Raw genomic sequence first — 20,455 nt, forward strand, 5'->3', positions numbered from 1 at the left:
AGTCTTGACATACAACATTCAGAAACAAGGCAATTCTTCAAAACTTATACATCTTACAACAAAGTGGAATAGAGTTACAGTTCATGTGGGTACCAGCTCATGTGAGAGTTAAAGGAAATGAGGAAGCGGATAGATTAGCAAATCAAGCTATGGAAGAAGAGGTGGCAGAAATTGAAATATCACATTGTAGGTCAGAAATCAAATCAATAATAAAACAAAAGATGCTACAGGAACGGCAAAAGTATTGGAATAATGAAATTAAAGGAAGACATTAATATGGCATACAAGCAAAAGTTGGGAAGGGAAGAAACAGTGGAAGAAATAGGAGGGAAGAGAATATAATATCAAGACTAAGGCTGGGGCATACAGGTCTAAATAAAACATTGCAGTTAATATCCAAACATCCAACAGGGCTGTGTGAATGGTATGGACAGAATGAAACAGTAGAACATGTGATTATTCACTGTAGGAATTATGAAGAAGAAAGAGAAATGTTATTGGAGGAAATGAGGAGGATAGGAGAACAAGGATTAACACTGAAGAATATATTAAATCCAGAAATAGGATTGAATACAATTACTACAATATTAAGGTTCCTGGAAAACACGGGTCTAATAAGTAGAATATAAGATATAAACAAAATAAGAGATCGTTTCAGCAGGTGGCAGTAATGCACCCTATAAGTGCGATCTGCCAATAAACAGAAGAAGAAGAAAACAAGGATCTGGCTAGCTATTGCTCTGAAGTCTGCAGTTGGGAGTGCCTATTAAGTGTAAACAACAACATGTCCGAAAGCAAAAGCCCACAGCAGTGGTCTACGGATGAAACCAGAGTTCTGCTCACGATATGGTCTTCCACGGAGATCCAGGAGAAACTCAAGCGCACGAAAAGGAGGAAAAGGGTGTACGACGAAATAAGCCAAGAGATGTTGGACGCTGGCTTCATTCGTTCGAACGAGCAAATCGTAAACAAACTAAAAAAGCTTAGGAAGGACTACAGAGACAAGAAGACGAAAATAAATAAGAGAAAGAAAGCCGTGAACTACGACGTTATATTAGAGTCAGTTCTGGCACAGCGACCAGCGAGTAAAGTGACCGAGGCGTTGAATTCAGAGACGGCCATGGAGACAAACGCGGAATCGCCCGATTCCTCGGCAACTGAGCTCGGTATGTATGTTACTCACTATTTTCTAACTTTGTTGTAGGCCTTCTTATACACACACACACACACACACACACACATATATATATATATATATATATATATATATATATATATATATATATATATATATATATATACACACACACGTTATTTGTATACATTAAGTGTTGTACGGATATTTTGGCTAGCTACAAGGGCTGCACAGTTAAATGAATATTAGAACTGCAGCGGCATAATGTTGGTTACCACAAAATTAATTTCGACTTGTCCCTCCATTTCTTTAAAGAAAGCAAAAATCGAGGTTATAATGAGGCACTTACAATGGAGGTGAATGGGGGGCCATATTTTGGAGGGTTTAAAAGCAGAAATATGAAGCTTGTAATTTTATTAAAGCACTTACATGAATCCTTTTGTTAAAACTCGTATATTATTTGAGCTGTAAAGTTAAGTCGTTGTTTTGGAGAGGATTTTGTCGTCGCTATTCTTCTTATCACAATTGTACAGAGCGGTTATCTGAGTTACCGTAGACTTTGTTAGGCCATTCTCTGTTGGCCTCTCTCATCAACAAGGCATTTCCGTCCACAGAACTGCCGCTCACTGGATGTTTTTTGTTTTTGGCACCATTCGAAGTAAATTCTAGAGACTGTTGTGTGTGAAAATCCCAGGAGATCAATAGTTACAGAAATATTCAAACCAGCCCGTCTGGCACCAACAATCATGCCACGGTCCAAATCACTGAGATCACATTTTTGGTTGATGTGAACATTAACTGATGCTCCTGACCCGTATCTGCATGATTTTATGCACTACTGCCACATGATTGGCTGATTAGATAATCGCATGGATGATTGTTGGTGCCAGACGGGCTGGTTTGATTATTTCTGTAACTGCTGATCTCCTGGGATTTTCACACACAATAGTCTCTAGAATTTACTCAGAATGGTGCCAAAAACAAAAAACATCCAGTGAGCGGATTAAAAGGCAAAGGCAAATTAATGAGAGAAAATTTGTTTTTTTTACAGTGGGAATAAAACTAGCACACTGTACCTTATTGTGAGCGCATGCACATTAAACAGTCTACACTGCACAGAGAGATATGATGATGAGACATATGCACGGAGAGACATGGATTTTCAGTCCTATAGAATGAAACTGTTGATTTTTTGTGTTCCAATGTGTGGATTACTGCTTTTCACCAACATGTAAAAATGAAAAATTTGTGGATTTTGCGCACTGTGAACACGGAATGTGCGGGGATACTTAAAATGTTGCACAAGATGTGCAATCCCGCTACGAACTTCATTAAGTGGGTTTTTTTCCCCTTCTATTTTCTACAAATTGGTAATAGCTGCTGCTAAGACACTTGGAAAAGAGCAAGGACAGTGCTATGTGAGTGCGCTCGGTGTCTGCACGTGACTGTGCCTTGGCGCATCCAGTATATTATGCGCTTGACTATACTTTGTGATCAGTTGAATGCCACTTTGGTTAATTAAAGTACCAATTTCCTTATGAAACAGCAAAATCTGTACATTATTCCAAACTTTTGGCCGCCAGTGTATGTGTGTGTGTGTGTGTATTATATATATATATATATATTATTTTTGGTAAAAAAAAAAAAAAAAGATGCACAACAGAGCTTTACAGTATTAATGAAAACAATCTGATTACCTGAGGCAAAAGGCTGCCATGGCTGAATCACAACATGCTGATATTCAGTACACTTGCTTATGTGATATTGCTTACAGATAATAATAGGGGTGTAACGGTTCGGTTTGTATCACGGTTTAAGGGTCACTGTTTCAGTATGGTTCAGTATTTGCTTTGTTAAAAAAAAAAAAAAAATAATATTACTGTCAAATCCAAAGAATAATCTATTTGGTAAACACTTCAACAGGTTTGCCCTTAAATAACAATCACTGTTTTACAACAGTAACCATAGTTTAACCATGGCATTTGTAGTAAAATCATAGTAACCACAATATAAACATGGTTACTGTCATGGTTACAATATACAGTAAAATCACGGTTACTGTATAGAAACTACAGTATTACTGTTATAAAACCATGGTTAATTGTATCAAAACCATGATTTCTGCTCAGAAAACTATGGTGACAGCAGTCATTGTTACTACAATATTACTATAGTAAAACCATGGTTAATTTTTGTCAGGGTCCTTAACAAAAAAACAAACATTTTCTCTAATTACTAAATCAACATTTTAACTTAATACAGGCACTAATATGGAACATGCATCAACAAAGTGCACTTCAAACTCATCTCAACATATTAAATATTCGGAAGCTGTACATCACTATAAAAGGATTAATCTTGCTTTTAGAATGCATATGAGAAGGGATGTTGTGATAATGCTGCTTGAGTATTTTAATCATACATGGAAATCCCACATGAACACCCCAAGCGCTTTAGTTATTGTTTCATGTATGTCTGAATTAGCATGGAGTGTCTACTTAAAAATGGAAGGGTTTGTGTGCAGTTTCAGCTCACCTGCGTCTCTCTCCCTGGGTGTGTCGGCGTAAATGATTAATCATGTATCAATGTATTACTATAACGGCATCTTAATGTCATTAATCAAAGCGCATTATTGACGCTCGTGATAGATTACAGCCGTGTAAGGAAACTTGAGTGCATGTTTTAAATAAACCCTCACGCGCATTATTGACATATATTACCAGTATACAGCACTCGTATCGAGCGATGTCTGCAAACAGTGCCTGTTTTGTAAATGTCTTTTGACCATCGCTGCTGTAATTAACTGTAAAAAGAAAAAGTTCCCGGAAAGGAGAAACGCAGGGGGCCACTTGCCATTTTCAACTACACGCAACGCTTGCCGAACTGTGATGTCATCAAGTTGACCCATGTAAAACACAGGTGGAGCGTATCCATTCAGGTGCATTAGCGGAGGTTGTAATTGTGCCTGTCTGTTTGACGCTTTGTTTTTTTGACCAAAACTTGTGCTCCAGATGCGTCATTAAACGTGAGGTGAACCGACCACGGTGCCAATGCTTCCTGAACCATGGGTGGTGAACCGTACAGTAGATAATAATGCTAATAATATAACCATTTAATATTATATTATTATTACTTTGAGTATTATTGCGACTGCTTTGAATATTACACTTTTATACAGTAGTAATAGTTTTTTTCTGACGTAATGTCTTCAATTTCACGCAATCAGTTGAATAGAGCTCTCATTTCAGCGGGACTTTTATTTTGAAAGATCTTTAAAGTTCTTCCAGTTTGTGAAGAGTTCGTTATATCAAGATTCCCGTGACTTGCGAGCTGAAATCTCCGAGCTGCAACAGAGAAAGAGTTCATTTGAGAGTTTACAGCTGTTTATACACTCAACACAATGATCTGTGGCTCTGCAGATGGAGACTATTGGGCACACTGCATGATGGCCTGATTAGCAATCATGTCATGTTAAAGTGAAGTCATGATAGAAGGCAGTTTTAGTGTTGTATGATAACTAGGGCTGTAACTAACGATTATTTTAATAATCGACTAATCTAACGATTATTAGAACGATTATTCTACTATTCAGGCTGTTATTGCAATGATTAATCATTAGCTCTTAACCGACTATTCAGCTTGTGCCCCGACTTAAAAGATTGTAGTAAACGTGCTTGTTAACAATAAAGCGGATAAAATAATCTTTTAAAAATACCTCTAAATGACATTCACTGAATTAAAGGAAAATACTTTTTACGTTTATTTCATTAAAAAATTAACTGCAAAAAATCCTATTGTCATCAAGTGTTTTTGTCTTGTTTTCCATTTAAAATTGTTTAAAAATACAGTTACTTGAGAAGCAACATATTTAGACTTGCTTTAAGAGAGAAATATAAGTGTATTTTGTATATAAGTGTATTTTTTCACTTGGTTATGCATCTGCGAGTGCAGTAAAGACAAAATATACTTATATACTAGATCTATTCTCTAAAAGCAAGTCTAAATATCTTCTATGCTGCTGCTCAGGTGAATACATCTTTTTTTTAAAGGATTTTTAGATATTTTAAAATATTTGTATTTTTTATATTATATTCAACATTCTCAGATAAAATTTTTTTCTTCTGCAGTATAGCTGCTAAAGTAAATATACATTGTTTTAAAGGAGTTTTAGATATTTATATTGGAAAACAAGCCGAAACAAAAAAAAAATCAAAAACGTATTTTGTTGCAGTGAAAATGGGGTGAATACTACCCTTTCTCAACTTTTTGTTCACTTCAATCCATCTTTAACTCACAAAAAAACAAACTCTCTCTTATTAATAAAGCTGCATATTGCCAATTTTCTTCACGATACGAAATGCACAGTGACACTTATATTATGATTCAATCAGAGGTGGACTGGCCATCGGGAGCACCGGGCGTTTTCCCGGTGAGCCGCTGTGTAATTTGGGCCGGGCCGCTGCTGCGCAAATACCAGCCTGTCCTACAGGCAATATAGGTGGCCACCCTGGGCTCCAACATGCTGCGCGAACACCATAACAAAGCGAAAATTCAATCTCTGCAAGGTAAAGCCAATACAATTGTTTTATTTTTAAAATACTGACACATCGGAGTGCACATCCGTATGGACATATTAACTCCGTACCTCAGGTGGATCTCATTATTTGACATACCAATCACAATAAAGGTGACTTCTAAAAAAACATTAAGTATAAAATGAGCTCTGAATAATCACAAAATGACAAATAACTGCAAGTTACAACAAATACAATAACAGCAGCATAAATAAAATTGGCAAAGAGTAAAGCTATGAGCAGCACATAGTCATTTGCATAATTTATTCATACCGCAAAGCATTTCTGGGAGCTGAAGTACGGCTTGCTGAATAATAGAAAATAAGTCTTTGTTGCTATTTGAGTCTTTGAGGCTTACTTTGTTTAAAGGATTGCAGAAACAGTACTTGTCATAGCATTGGGCTTTTCTCAAGAATAATCTGGGGAAGGCATTAATACACTGCAGATATAAAGATGCAACAAACTCACATAGAGTAAAAATATGAGCAATTCATCTGCAAAAAATCTTTAAGAGGTATGTTTATTTTTTTTACATATTTATATTTGTTTCTATTTATATATGTACATATTCTGGCCAACTTTGTTTTCAGTGATTTCTTATGTAAATAAACATTTACACCGTTATGTGGGTAATTGACATGAAATCTTAAGCATTATCACCAGTGTCCTGCTGTGTGACACATTCTTCATCTAACTATTTTAAACAAATTTTATGATCTTGTATAACTATTAGGGGTGTAATGGGAAACACAGAAGTCCATTTATCAACACAAAAAACACAAAGTACATTTATCACAAACAGTATGAATATATCTACTAATGGCTGCATTTACGGGATAACATCTATGAATAATTTTGTAAATTATTTATTTTACTTTACCATATAAATGTTATTTCTAATAATGTCCAAATGCTGTGCCAAGATATACAATGACAGCCTCCTTTAGTGTATTAAGCACTAAGCAGTAAACAGAATGCACTCTCGCATAGGCCATATTTTTTCGTAGGGTTGATAAAAAACAAAAGGTATTTGGTCACAATCAGCTACAAAACTGAAAAAGCATCTCTTGTGTTATAAAAGTACAAAATAAATAGAATAATGAAAAATAACACTTGTGCATTAGGAGAAGCCATTCTTGTTTTGGGTTGGTACATAGATGGTCTCTTCTTCTTCTGCTCTTTTTCCTGTTGTGGCGGTTAGCAAACAGCGTTGCATTACCGCGCGCGTCCCCTTCTGGATTGGAGTGTGGATCACCTGTGACTGACTCCGATGTATTCCTCGTCTGACTGCATGCACCGAACCGTGACGTGAGTACCGTGACGGTTTGGGACGAATACATGTACCGTTACACCCCTAATAGCTATATATACATACTGTATATATTATTATTATACTTAATGTTTCCACAACCTCATATTTATTTGCACTTCTAGAAAAAAGTTGAAAGGTGATTAAGATCTTTAAAAACTTTGAAAAAATGCTGACTTGTCACAGCACCCAAAATACACACTTTCCCTTGTACTTTCATGTACATTTTAACCTAACATCTGTATACTGGAAAAAAGTTTTCAGACATGTTATTTGTCTGGGCTAAAAAATGCTGATTTTTAGTGCTTTCTCTAAAAAAAAAAATCCACTCATCACATTTACAGTGGTTTTATATGTTTTAAAGTTATGTACAATTTTTGCACTGGTGGGGCCCATTGTCATGACTAGCAGTTAATAGAAATTTTTGAAAATTTGAAATTGAGCCAGAAAATGAAATCAATGAGCCGGTGTGGTGTGTTGCGGGCCGAGTTTGGTGGGCTGCTCTGGGCCAGAAAGACCAGGGCCACTTTTTAGTCCCAGTTCGCACCTGGATTCAATAAGTTGCGAGCCATCACGTTATAATCTAGCTGCAGCAAGCGCGCGCACGAGGTTATTCCACAACGAGAGTGCTTCTGTATTTACTTATTTGGTATTTTTGTATAATTCCCTCATACTTTGCAATCTACATCACCTGAAGCTATTTGGAAAGTTTAGAGTGTGTCTGGACTGTGAGCTGTGTTTTCTTCCTCTCCTCAGTCAGGCACGAGCTGCAGTGCTGCTCTCGTGTGCCATCATTAGAGTTTCATATAGTGATGGGAAGTTCTATTCTTTTCCGTGAACCGGTTCTTTTGGTTAAAAAATGATTCCCCAGTTAATTTACGTTATCATGTAATGACGTCACTATATATATTGCTAATACGCCGGCATCGTGGAATACACGCACAAACACATTCAGTAAAGCCATATGTAAGCGCATTATTGCTGATTACATTTTGTTTAAGTTATAATAGTAAGAGTGTTTATTGTCATCAGTGTTTCATTCAGTGATCTTACAATACATCCTACATTAAAGTTTTGCACCTAAAACACCCAATACTGACACTGATATACAAACGTGGATGTTCTACACATGTCTAAAGCATATCAAGTGATTAAACTAGTCTTAATCAACTCACCCTTTTTTACAGAAACCATGATCCAGCTCATCACAACTTCAGATATGATCTGCATGCACAATACTCAGTAGTAAAATTCGTTTACATCTCTCAACTGAAACGTTTCGCCCCCTTATTCAAGTCCTTAATCACATGCATGCTCAATGTTAGCAGCTCATTGGTTCTCAGTATGTCGGACACCTCCAAAAGAGGCGATTCTCAGTTCAGTGTACTGTTGATTTGGGAACTGTTAGGAGTGACTCATTGCACTGTTGACTAGAGAACTGTTGCGAACCGAGCGTTCAGTCCGATTTGTGAACTAGTTGGAGCGGTTCATTGGAAAGAAGAGTTGGCAAAAGCAGATATCACCAGTTCTAGGATCATATTACTCCCAGTTATCAGCTCATTTTGATTCGGAGTGTCAGGCACGTCCGAGAGACAGGTTAAAATAGAGTAACTTGTGGATCAGTGTTGACTAGAGATGCGAACTGTTTCAAACGGTTCAGTCCAATTTGGTGAACTGGTTCAACTCATTCACTAAAAAGAACCGGTTCAAAATAACGATTCGTTCACAGTTCTTAAAGCAGCTGTTTTAGAAACCTAATCACATCTGTGGTAGTTTTTTAATTCCAGGGTAATATGGCACAAAGTGTAATGTTAATCATTTACACTAAATAATTAAAAAGTGCAAATATAAAAAAGTTTGCTAGTTTAATGCTGCTAAATAAAGCTGAAATGCATCACAGTCTGTGAAAATATTTATTACATGAATGTGGAAATAGTGAACCTGGCCAGGGTTCCCACTGTCATGGAAAACCTGCAAATATCAGGCAATTTTAAAAATGTTTTCCAGACCTGGAAAATTCATGGATTAATACAATTTTAAAAGACATGGAAATGTTGGTTTTGTCAGTGAATCCTGCTTTTGAGTCAGTGATGACATTTCCATGCACTTAAGAAAACTGTTTATTCCAGGGTTTTTGCAGAAAGCAGCTGAAACGTTATGTAAATGAGAACACCGATTTCCTTATGCCATGAGGGATTCAGAGAAAGCGGTTTAACACACCTCGGTTTCTCCAGGAGAACGTGGCTTATGTGGTCATCTAAACACTTAAGGGCCGTTCTTACAGGTTTTTGAGTGTGCGTGAACAGACCGGAAAATAAACGTCATAGGATGGAGCCCAACAAGTCAACACAGTGGAAAGAATTCAAAATTTCTAGAAGTACAGTGGGAAAATCACATGCACTATAAACTATACCCATTTATTCACACCAATATAAAATATCGACTGTCCCTCACGTTCACATATATGCGCTCGTACGTTGGGAGAATCACAGAGTTTTATGTAATAGTGAAACCCCGCTATTGCAGCGCAATTCTGCTGCAGGTCACGTTGGAAAGTTAAGAAAACAAACACAGTAACAACTGTGGAATAACTGGAAATAAAGCAAGGCAAGGGAGAATAAAATAGTGAAGTCTTCCTTGGATGTCATGTTTGTTATTTACCCAAGTGTTGCAGGGCAATTACGTTGCTGTGTAGAAAGCTGCTTACTGATCGAGCCACATGTATACGGGAGTAAAGAGTACACCACTTATACAGTGTATGTAAAAGTGAACGCCGCTCTATTCTCGCAAAAAAACACTTTCTGGTGTCCTTGTAAACATAGTCAGTTAATGAGTAAGTGAATTAGTTGAAAGCTGGTTCAAAAGTCGGTCTAAATGATTAATTGGCAAATCAGACTGAATCAAAATGATAACCAAGCAGCATCAAGAGGAAATGTTAAGTGTTTATCAAAGGAAACAGCAACTATTGTACAAAGTTTGTAACAATGTTTCTTTGTAGGCAGCAAAACGCCTGAGAACAAAACCATACAGCAGTGGTCTTTGGAGGAAACCAGCGTGCTGCTTGGGATATGGTCATCTTCGGATATCCAGGAGAAATTAGAGACCTTGACAAGAAAGAAAAAAGTGTACGACGAGATATGCCAAGAAATGGCGAACGCCGGTTTCAGTCGTACATCTGAACAAGTCATAAACAAGCTTAAAAAACTTAAGAAGGAGTTCAGGGACCAGAAGAAGGACCTACGTAAATGCATCAGTGAACGGAGCGATAAAACTGCCAACTATGACGTTATGGAGGTACTTGAACACCTGCAAGCGAGAGAATTGACTGAGGCCTTTAATTCAGCGACGGCCATGCTGGAGACCAAAGCTCAATTGCTGATGCCCCCTGTATCTAATCTTGGTAAGCTTTCACTATTCCTTGACTTTTTTTTTTTTCTTTTTTTTTCTTTTTTTAGCTTTCCTACATACTTTTCTAACATTATTTGTGTACAGTGTTATGCTGTGTAAGGACAAATATGTGAAGGAAGTAATTTGCTGCTATTATGTTTTGCATAGTTGACAGTTTGGTGGAAGTCGATGATGTGCTGGAGCAAGCTGAATCATCCTTCAGCTCATCTCAATCCCAACCAAGAAGGTGTCCGCGACAGATCAGAATAAGGAAGAAAGGTTCAAATAAGGAGCTGTTGGAATACTTACAGAATGCTGATGAACGGTTTATGGAGCATGCCAGAGAACTTAATGCTGCCATTCTTAAGAAAATGGATGAAGCTACAAATTCTATGCTAGGACTATTGGGACGCATGGTTGCAGTAATGGAGGGACAAGAGGCAAACAAGCAATGAACACAGGACTTTTACACATTTTATTCTCTTTTGCACAATTTTACCTACAAAATCCAAATTTTGCTACTTAAAAAAGTACTCATTCCTGGTTTCATTGTGAAAAGTTTATTGGTGCACATTATTATGATCTTTAATCAAAATGTAATAAATTTGTTCTGATATGGAATTACTTTTTGGCTGATGTCACCAAGCCCCTCCCCTCCAACCACTTGTCATAAAGAGATCACGGCCAGCTTACTATGACTACCACATGAAACTAAAGCAGCAAACACAGACATGACACATTTTTGGCTGTTGCCCTCCCCAAAACCTGTCCCCATCTACAAAGTACCCTGGCTGCTGGCTTGAATTTTTGCTGTTTGTAGGAGGAATGGCGAAGAGTTTGTAGTTGTTTTCTGTATTTCCCTCCTAAATATCTTGGAAATTTCAAGTAAAATTAAATGGGGTTCCCAAGCTCTGTCCTTGTCAATATAGTTGTCCCATAGACCTTATTCACGCATGCCATCTTCATGACATGACCAGTTAAAAGCCTACGCATGGAAAAAAAGAACATCTGCATTCAATGAAGGCTCATCAACCACAATAAAAGAACCATTAGAACCAGATGCCTTTGGTGACCATTCTGCTAAATCCGAACCAACATTGTATTTTTTAGTTGATCAAAACCATCTTTTCATTTATTACTGAGTAGAGAGAGATTTTTATTTTATTTTTTTAGATCAACACACTCTTGTCATGTCTCTTTGCGTTTGTCCATCATACAGCTTGTTCTGCATCTTGATGGATGTAGCACACATCTCACCAGACATCTTTAGACTACGTCCACATTAATCCAGATAAATTTGAAAACATCTTTTTGTCTACGTTTTGGCCTTTCATCCACACAGATATTTTTGTCCAGCGAAACTGAGATTTTTGAAAACTCTCTTCCAAGTGGATTAATTTGAAAACGCTGTATTCATGTTGTAGTGTGGACTGGGAAAACGTCTCCGGTTACACATGTAACCTCGGTTCCCTGTGATGAAGGGAACGAGACATTGCGAGAATTGCTATGGGGAAATCCTTCTGACGGCTTAGTTGAAGCCCTTGTACAATAATGGCAATCCTGCGATTGGCAATGGTGTTTGAGCCCTGCCACTTTAGGCATGCTGTTGGCCTATATAAGTGGGTGCACGAACACCATTTCTTCAGAATTTTCTGATTGAGGGACAAGAGCGCATTCCTCGAACCTCAAAACTCTGAAGTAGTAGTGCGGCTAGCTTTCGAAATGTCTTGTTCCCTTCATCTCAGGGAATCGAGGTTACATGTGCAACTGGAAACATTCCCTTTCGATTCAGTTTACTCGACATTGCGAGAATCTCTATGGGGAATTGAGTCCCATCATGCACTATGTGATGTCATACCCCCTGAGGTATAAACACTTGAAAAAGTATAGTAAGTCACAGGCCTACAGGATGGTGACTTATTAAAGACATGTCTTCAAGTGTATGAATTAATTAATAACCCCACATGGTGAAAATCAGATGGAAGTTAATCTCAGCCTGGGAATATATATGAACTATATAAGAATTTAACCCCTTCACAACCAAAGGTTGGGAAAGGAAATGTATTCCTATTGGAAGTGCTCGTGACTTCTAAGGGGGGTAATTTCAGCAACAGCCTATATACCAAAGTATACATATATCAGGTTCCATCCATAATAAAGGGCCTGTTCTCACCTGCTGAGTGTTGGAACAATAAGTGCTCTAGACAGAGAGGACTTTGAAGAGATGGACACCACGTAGTGTTTGTGACGACTAACCTGCTGCAAAGCCTATGTCCTGCAAGGACACACCATTTGTCCATGAAGAAGCCCTGCCTCAAGTTGAATGTGCTTTCACACCAATAGGTCATCTCTCACCCTTTGATTAATAAGTGAGGGAGATCACATCAATGATCCAGTGAGAGAACCTTTGCTTGGAGACGGACATGCCTTTTGTGCGTCCTCCATAAACAATACCAGGCATGAGCTGTCGAGCGACAGAGCCTGCATATAACCCACCCGTTTAACAGAGGCCAGAGCCAATAGGAGTGCGGTCTTGGAGAAACTACACGCAACACATTAAATTCCAATGGTTTGAATGGGGGGCTCATGAGTGCATTCAGCACCGGGATTAAATCCCAAGCTGGGACTGTAGCAGGGCGAGGGGGTTTAGGCGCCTCGCTCCCTTGAGGAACTGAAAAATAGAATATGTCTGCCCATGGAGGAGCCAGCCTCCAGGCCGTGGTATGCTGACATAGTTGCTACATAAGAATTGATGGGATGAGATCTGCATCCAGCTGCTCTTGGAGGAACGAGAGTACTCAGCTATGGAGTCTTCACCACTTCTTCATCACAATTTGTAAACACATGCCACTTAGCGCATAGAGGCGTCTCACAGACCGTACTGTAGCTTGCAGAATGGCATTTAGCGGGGCATGACATTTATGTAAGCTACTACTGTCATGTTGTTCGATCGAATCAGAATGTGGCGATTCGCTACCTCGGAATGCAAAGCCTTCAAGGCTAAAAGACGTGTGCTAGGTGCTGGAGGTTGGGTGCCCGGTGCACAGTGTGCCTCAGCCTGCACTGATTGCATCCATGATACCACATTTTGCCAGAAGACCTGACCCAGCATGATGCTGTTAAAAGGTTGGAGCTGTCCAAGGTGCTCCAATGCACAGGCGCCCCAGGCACCAGGCATGCCGTGGGGAGGTCTCATATAAAATAACTAACAGGGCGATGGTGGATGCTTTTGCCCAGTTTGTCAATTGCCATTTGTACAGCCTGGGTCTCAGAGTAGTAAATTCCCGTGCTCGCACAACAGAGCCTCTGATCAGGTTAATAATAGCCCATCATAGAAGTAGTTAAAAATGCGCATGCTGCTCAGCTTCAACGGAGCGAGCGCTGCATCGATACACTTAGAGTGTGAAGAGCCAAGGAAAGGACTCTGAATTAATAAGCTGTTCCCTCGATGCAAATCTCAAAACAGCCTGAGACGAGGTTGAACTCATACATGAAAGTACGCATACGTCCTTTAGATCTATTATACATCTATATAAGATGTTTCTGGGATACCGCTTTGTATGGGTGCCTTGCGAGCATGTGATTCAAGCGTCTTGGATCTAAAATGGGCTGAAGCCGCCGTCTCACTCCGGAACGGAAGACATCGGCTGTAGAACCCTTGTGGGAGCCTCAGTTCAGAACAATCTATATTGCATTCTCTGTGAAGAGATTGCGAGTTTCTGCGCGCAACATAGGCGCATCCCGAGCCAGGACAATAGATGGCTGAAGATAACAGCCGTGTCAGCTCACTCGCTAGAAGAGATAGATTGCCGCTCGCCACCAGGATGCGGATGTGCACAGAGTGTGTGAGTAAAAGAAGCATGAATGGCTTCTTCGAGAGTGTGCGCCTCATGCAGTGCAATGAATGCTTTTTTTTTTTTTGAGAACATCCTTTATTTAAACAACACATAGAAGCAACATTCTGTGTAATATCCCGGTTGTGACAAACTCCGGCGGTGAGGGGAGAGAAATGAGAATGTTTGTGTGTCTCGTGAAGGCATCACGAGCGCTTTCCTCATTTTTGTAAGAATCATTCTTTATTTAACACATCACATGGAAACAACATTTTGTGTAACATCCCGGCCAACTCTGGCGGAGTAATGAACAGCGTGTGAATGTGTGGGCGTCTCATACAGCGAACGCTTTCTCTTATGTGGGAACATTCCTAGGTGAATACCACACACAGAAACATATTTTAGCATCATCCCGGCGAACTCTGGTGGGGAATGAGCAGCATGTGAATGTGCATCTCTTGCAACAAGTGCTTCATCTTTTGTGTGAGAACATTGATTATATGAACACAACACACTGAAACACATTTGTGTATCATCCCAGCGACCTACGGCAGGGAATAAGCAGCGTATAAATGTGCGCATCTCAAATATTTGCACCTAGCACATTCCCGATTTTTATGAAAACATCGTTTATGTGAACACAATACACTGAAAAGTGAAGCCTCCTGGTGAACACCAGCGGGGAGGGGAAGCGAACAGCGTGTAAATGTGTGTGTGTGTGTGTCGAGCTTGTGCAGCGCAAGCAGATGCAACAAGCATTTTCTTTGTTGTGTGAGAAGACTGTTTATATGAATTCATCACACAGAAACAACACATATGCAATCTTCCAGTGAACTACGGTGAGGAGGGGAAGTGAACAGCATGTAAATGTGTGTGCATCTCAATTAGGTGCAGCGCGAGCAGACGCAACAATCACTTTCTCTATTGTGTGAGAAGATTATGTGAAATTCATCACACAGAAATAACACACATGCAATTTCCCACCGAACTCCGGCGAGGATGGGAAGTGAACAGCATGTAAATGTGAGCGTGTTGAGTATGTGCAGCGCAAGCAGATGCAACCAGTGCTTTATCTATTGTGTGATAACATTGTTATGTGAAAAAACACAAAGGAACACATTTGTCTACTATCCCGACCTCGCTCTGGGAGAGGGCGGGAGGCATTCATCAGTATACAGCGTATACTGTACTGGTGCGGATGCTACATCAGAAGATTGCGGGACTTGCGCCGGCGTGGGATCTTGCTCGAATTTATCCAACTCAACCTCATGGCCCCGCTGTATCTCCCTGTGTGAACCCTCGGGATCTAACACAGGGAAGGCGGGTGAGAGGAGGCGGGATCGTCCCTCAGAACGAGAGCGATCCTTCTGTGGAGCATCCGGAGACTCATGCCCTTGCAGCAATGCCTATCTCTGTGAGAGCTGCTTTGGCATGGCAGTGGCCCAGGCAGCGAACGCAGCTCTCATGTTCATCTGATAGCGGGATGCGCCGCTCACATGTGGAACAAACTTGAAAAAGACATGTTGCACGCAAGCGGCTCTTTATATGATACAATTGAAGTCATTAAAACTCATTTTTTAACCACTCCCAGATTAGCAAACTATAGTTTTGGCAACTCGTTTAGGACATCTACTTTGTGCATGACATGAGTAATTTTTCCAACAATTGTTTATAGACAGATTGTTTCACTTTTAATTGACTATATCACAATTCCAGTGGGTCAGAAGTTTAAATACAATAAGTTAACTGTGCTTTTAAGCAGCTTGGAATATTACAGAAAATGATGTCAAGCCTTTAGACAATTAGCCAATTAGCTTCTGATAGGAGGTATACTGAATTGGAGGTGTACCTGTGGATGTATTTTAAGGCCTACCTACAAATTCAGTGCCTCAGTGCTTGACATCATGGGAAAATCAAAAGACATCAGCCAAGACCTCTGAAAAAAACTGTGGACCTCCAAGTCTGGTTCATTCTTTGGGGCAGTTTCCAAACACCTGAAGGTACCACGTTCATCTGTACAAACAATAGTATGGAAGTATAAACACCATGGGACCACACAGCCATCATACCATTCTGTCTCCTAGAGATGAACGTAGTTTGGTGTGAAAAGTGCAACTCCATCCCAGAACAACAGCAAAGGACCTTGTGAAGATGCTGGAGGAAACAGGTAGACAAGTATCTATATCCACAGTAAAACAAATCCTATATCGACATAACCTGAAAAGCTGCTCAGCAAGCAAGAAGCCACTACTCCAAAACCGCCATAAAAAAGCCAGACTACAGTTTGCAAGTGCACATGGGTACAAAGATCTTACTTTTTGGAGAAATTTCCTCTGGTCTAATGAAACAAAAAGTGAACCATAATGACCATCGTTATGTTTGGAGATAAATGGGTGAGGCTTGCAAGCCGAAGAGCACCATCCCAACCGTGAAGCAAAGGGGTGTCAGCATCATGTTGTGGGGGTGCTTTGCTGCAGGAGGTACTGGTGCACTTCACAAAATATTTGGCATTATGAGGAAGGAAAATTATGTGGATATATTGAAGCGACATCTCAATACATCAGCCAGGAAGTTAAAGCTTGGTCACAAATGGGTCTTCCAAATGGACAATGACCCCAAGAATACCTACAAAGTTGTGGCAAAATGGCTAAAGGGCAACAAAGTCAAGGTATTAGAGTGGCTATCACAAAGCCCTGACCTCAATCTGATAGAAAATTTGTGGACGGAACTGAAAAAGCATGTGCAAGCATGGAGGCTTACAAACCTGACTCAGTTACACCTGTTCCGTCTGGAGGAATGGGCCAAAATTCCAGCAACTTATTGTGAGAAGCTTGTGGAAGGCTACCCAAAATGTTTGACCTAAGATAAACAATTTAAAGGCATTACTACCAAATTCTGATCTATTATTCTGACATTTCACATTCTTAAAATAAAGTAGTGATCCTAACTGACCTAAGACAGGGAATGTTTTCTATGATTAAATGTCAGGAATTGTGAAACACAGAGTTTAAATGTATTTGGGTTAGGTGCATCTAAACTTCTGACTTCAACTGTACATCAACATATTAATAAGTTTATATGAAAAGGATACACTATCTCCTGCCGGAAGGCTGTGGGGAGCAGGGGTGTCTCGCTGAAACACTGCGTTGTTTAATGCCGAGCGTCTGAAATGAAGAACCCGTTCACCAAGAAGCGTCTTCGATGGCGAGGCAGAGAGAATCTTAGCCGGAACACTGCAGAGGAGGGGTGAGTCTTCTCACTGCAGCCGCTGAGTGGTACAGGCGATGAGTCATCCTGCAGAGAACATTCCTTCCGCTGAAGAATTGCATCTCAGATGATTTCGCTGTCTTGAAGGAAGAAAATTCTGAAGAAACGGTGTTCGCACACCCTCTTATATAGGCCAACTGTGTGCCTAAAGGGTTCAAACACCATTGCCAATCTCAGGATTGGAGTTATTGTACAAGGGCTTCAACTAAGTCGTCGGAAGGATTTCCCCATAGTGATTCTCGCAATGTCGAGTGAACTGAATCGAAGGGAACGTGGATATCGAAAATGCTGATGTATATGTTGTCGTGCGATGCAGTCATGTTGTAGCAGCGTTGTTCTGTCTGCTATCCACTCAGCATTGTTAAAGATAAATGTTACTTTGTACAACCTTCATATTGCATTCCTTCAAAGATGATGGGAAGTTTACTTGTCTGGCAGTGGAACACAAGGACAATTGTGTTTCAGACCACGCTTCTTACGTTTTCTTTTTATTTTCTGCATGTATTTTAGACGTTTCAGTGTGGACAAGCAGCTTTTGGAAACCTTTGAAAATGGCAATGTGGACGGAGAGCGTTACAACAAAAATGCTGTTTTCAGATTAATCCGGATTAATTTGTGGATGTAGTCTTAATCTAAGGCATTCATAGCTCTAAAGAATGTGGCATTCTTTGGGGAATGTTGAGCAGGTTGGACAGTTGGGTTTCCACTTCATTGTGTTTCCTTTTGGATAAAATCCAATCTTTTCTTGCAGTCAGTTAATATGATGTTCTGCTCAAATAATGTAACACATCCATGTACATATAACCAGCAAAAAAACATGTCGAATTAGGGATAGGTGATATGACCAAAATCTTATATCACGATATGAGTAATTTTATATCAGGATAATGTACAGTATATCACGATATAGCTACATTTTTCTGGAAAATCAATAAAATGGATTTATATAATGTATATGTATGTATATGTGTATTATATATATATGTGTGTATATTATATATATATATATATATATAGATATATATACAGTGCATCCGGAAAGTATTCACAGCGCTTCACTTTTTCCACTTTTTGTTATGTCACAGCCTTATTCCAAAATGGATTAAATTCATTATTTTCCTCAAAATTCTTCAAACAATACCCCATAATGACTATGTGAAAGAAGTTTGTTTGAAATCTTTGCAAATTTATTAAAAATAAAAAATGAAAAAAAAAAAACACATGTACATAAGTATTCACAGCCTTTGCCATGACACTCAAAATTGAGCTCAGGTGCATCCTGTTTCCACTGATCATCCTTGAGATGTTTCTACAACTTGATTGGAGTCCACCTGTGGTAAATTCAGTTGATTAGACATGATTTGGAAAGGCACACACCTGTCTATATAATGTCCCACAGTTAACAGTGCATGTCAGAGCACAAACTAAGCCATGAAGTCCAAGGAATTGCCTGTAGACCACCGAGACAGGATTGTATCGAGGCACAGATCTGGGGAAGTGTACAGAAATATTTCTGCAGCATTGAAGGTCCCAGTGAGCACAGTAGCCTCCATCATCTGTAAATGGAAGAAGTTTGGAACCACCAGGACTCTTCCTAAGAGCTGGCCGCCCGGCCAAACTGAGCGATCGGGGGAGAAGGGCCTTAGTCAGGGAGGTGACCAAGAACCCGATGGTCACTCTGACAGAGCTCCAGCGTTTCTCTGTGGAGAGAGGAGAACCTTCCAGAAGAACAACCATCTCTGCAGCACTCCACCAATCAGGCCTGAATGGTAGAGTGGCCAGACGGAAGCCACTCCTCAGTAAAAGGCACATGACAGCCCGCCTGGGGTTTGCCAAAAGGCACCTGAAGGACTCCCAGTCCATGAGAAACAAAATTCTCTGGTCTGATGAAACAAAGATTGAACACTTTGGCCTGAATGGCAAGCGTCATGTCTGGAGGAAACCAGGCGCCGCTCATCACCTGGCCAATACCATCCCTACAGTGAAGCATGGTGGTGGCAGCATCATGCTGTGGGGATGTTTTTCAGCACCAGGAACTGGGAGGCTAGTCCGGATCGAGGAAAAGATGAATGCAGCAATGTACAGCGACATCCTTGATGAAAACCTGCTCCAGAGCGCTCTGGACCTCAGACTGGGGCGAAGGGTCATCTGTCCTGCTGGAAGATGACCCTAAGCACACAGCCAAGATAACGAAGGAGTGGCTCCGGGACAACTCTGTGAATGTCCTTGAGTGGCCCAGCCAGAGCCCAGACTTGAACCCGATTGAACATCTCTGGAGAGATCTGAAAATGGCTGTGCACCGACGCTCCCCATCCAACCTGATGGAGCTTGAGAGGTCCTGCAAAGAAGAATGGGAGAAACTGCCCAAAAATAGGTGTGCCAAGCTTGTAGCATCATACTCAAAAAGACTTGAGGCTGTAATTGGTGCCAAAGGTGCTTCAACAAAGTATTGAGCAAAGGCTGTGAATACTTATGTACATGTGATTTTTTTTTTTTTTTTCTTTTTTTATTTAATAAATTTGCAAAGATTTCAAACAAACTTCTTTCACGTTGTCATTATGGGTATTGTTTGTAGAATTTTGAGGAAAATAATGAATTTAAACCATTTTGGAATAAGGCTGTAACATAACAAAATGTGGAAAAAGTGAAGCGCTGTGAATACTTTCTGGATGCACTGTATAAATGTGTATATACAGTACTGTGCAAAAGTTTTAGGCACTTAAGATGTTTCAAAAAAACATTTGTCTTAAGTTGGTTATTTATATCTTCGGCTTTAGTTCAATGGGAAAAATTAATTTTAGACTTCTAAACATTACTTTTGCAAATAGAAAAGATTAGAATAGAAGAACAGGGTGCTCTGCAAGAGATGGCATTGCCCCCACAGAGCCCCCCACTGAACATCGAGTCAATCTGGGATTACATGAAGAGACAGAAGCAACTGAGACATCCT

The 20,455-nt window shown here is 39.8% G+C and overlaps 2 protein-coding genes across 3 annotated transcripts in view; one reads left to right on the forward strand and one right to left on the reverse strand.

The window, feature by feature from the left end:
• Positions 1-20,455, reverse strand: part of zgc:113227 (uncharacterized protein LOC541506 homolog) — an 88,793-nt gene that overhangs the window by 50,246 nt on the left and 18,092 nt on the right. The gene's annotated exons all lie outside the window — the stretch shown is intronic.
• LOC127448703 (uncharacterized) lies at positions 692-18,459 on the forward strand. The gene is made up of 3 exons (XM_051711437.1): positions 692-1,166; positions 10,017-10,418; positions 10,574-18,459. The coding sequence occupies exons 1-3, from the start codon at positions 785-787 to the stop codon at positions 10,858-10,860; spliced, it is 1,071 nt and encodes a 356-aa protein (XP_051567397.1). The 5' UTR covers positions 692-784; the 3' UTR covers positions 10,861-18,459.

The sequence above is a fragment of the Myxocyprinus asiaticus genome, chromosome 12, assembly GCF_019703515.2.
Source record: "Myxocyprinus asiaticus isolate MX2 ecotype Aquarium Trade chromosome 12, UBuf_Myxa_2, whole genome shotgun sequence".
Taxonomy (NCBI): domain Eukaryota; kingdom Metazoa; phylum Chordata; class Actinopteri; order Cypriniformes; family Catostomidae; genus Myxocyprinus; species Myxocyprinus asiaticus.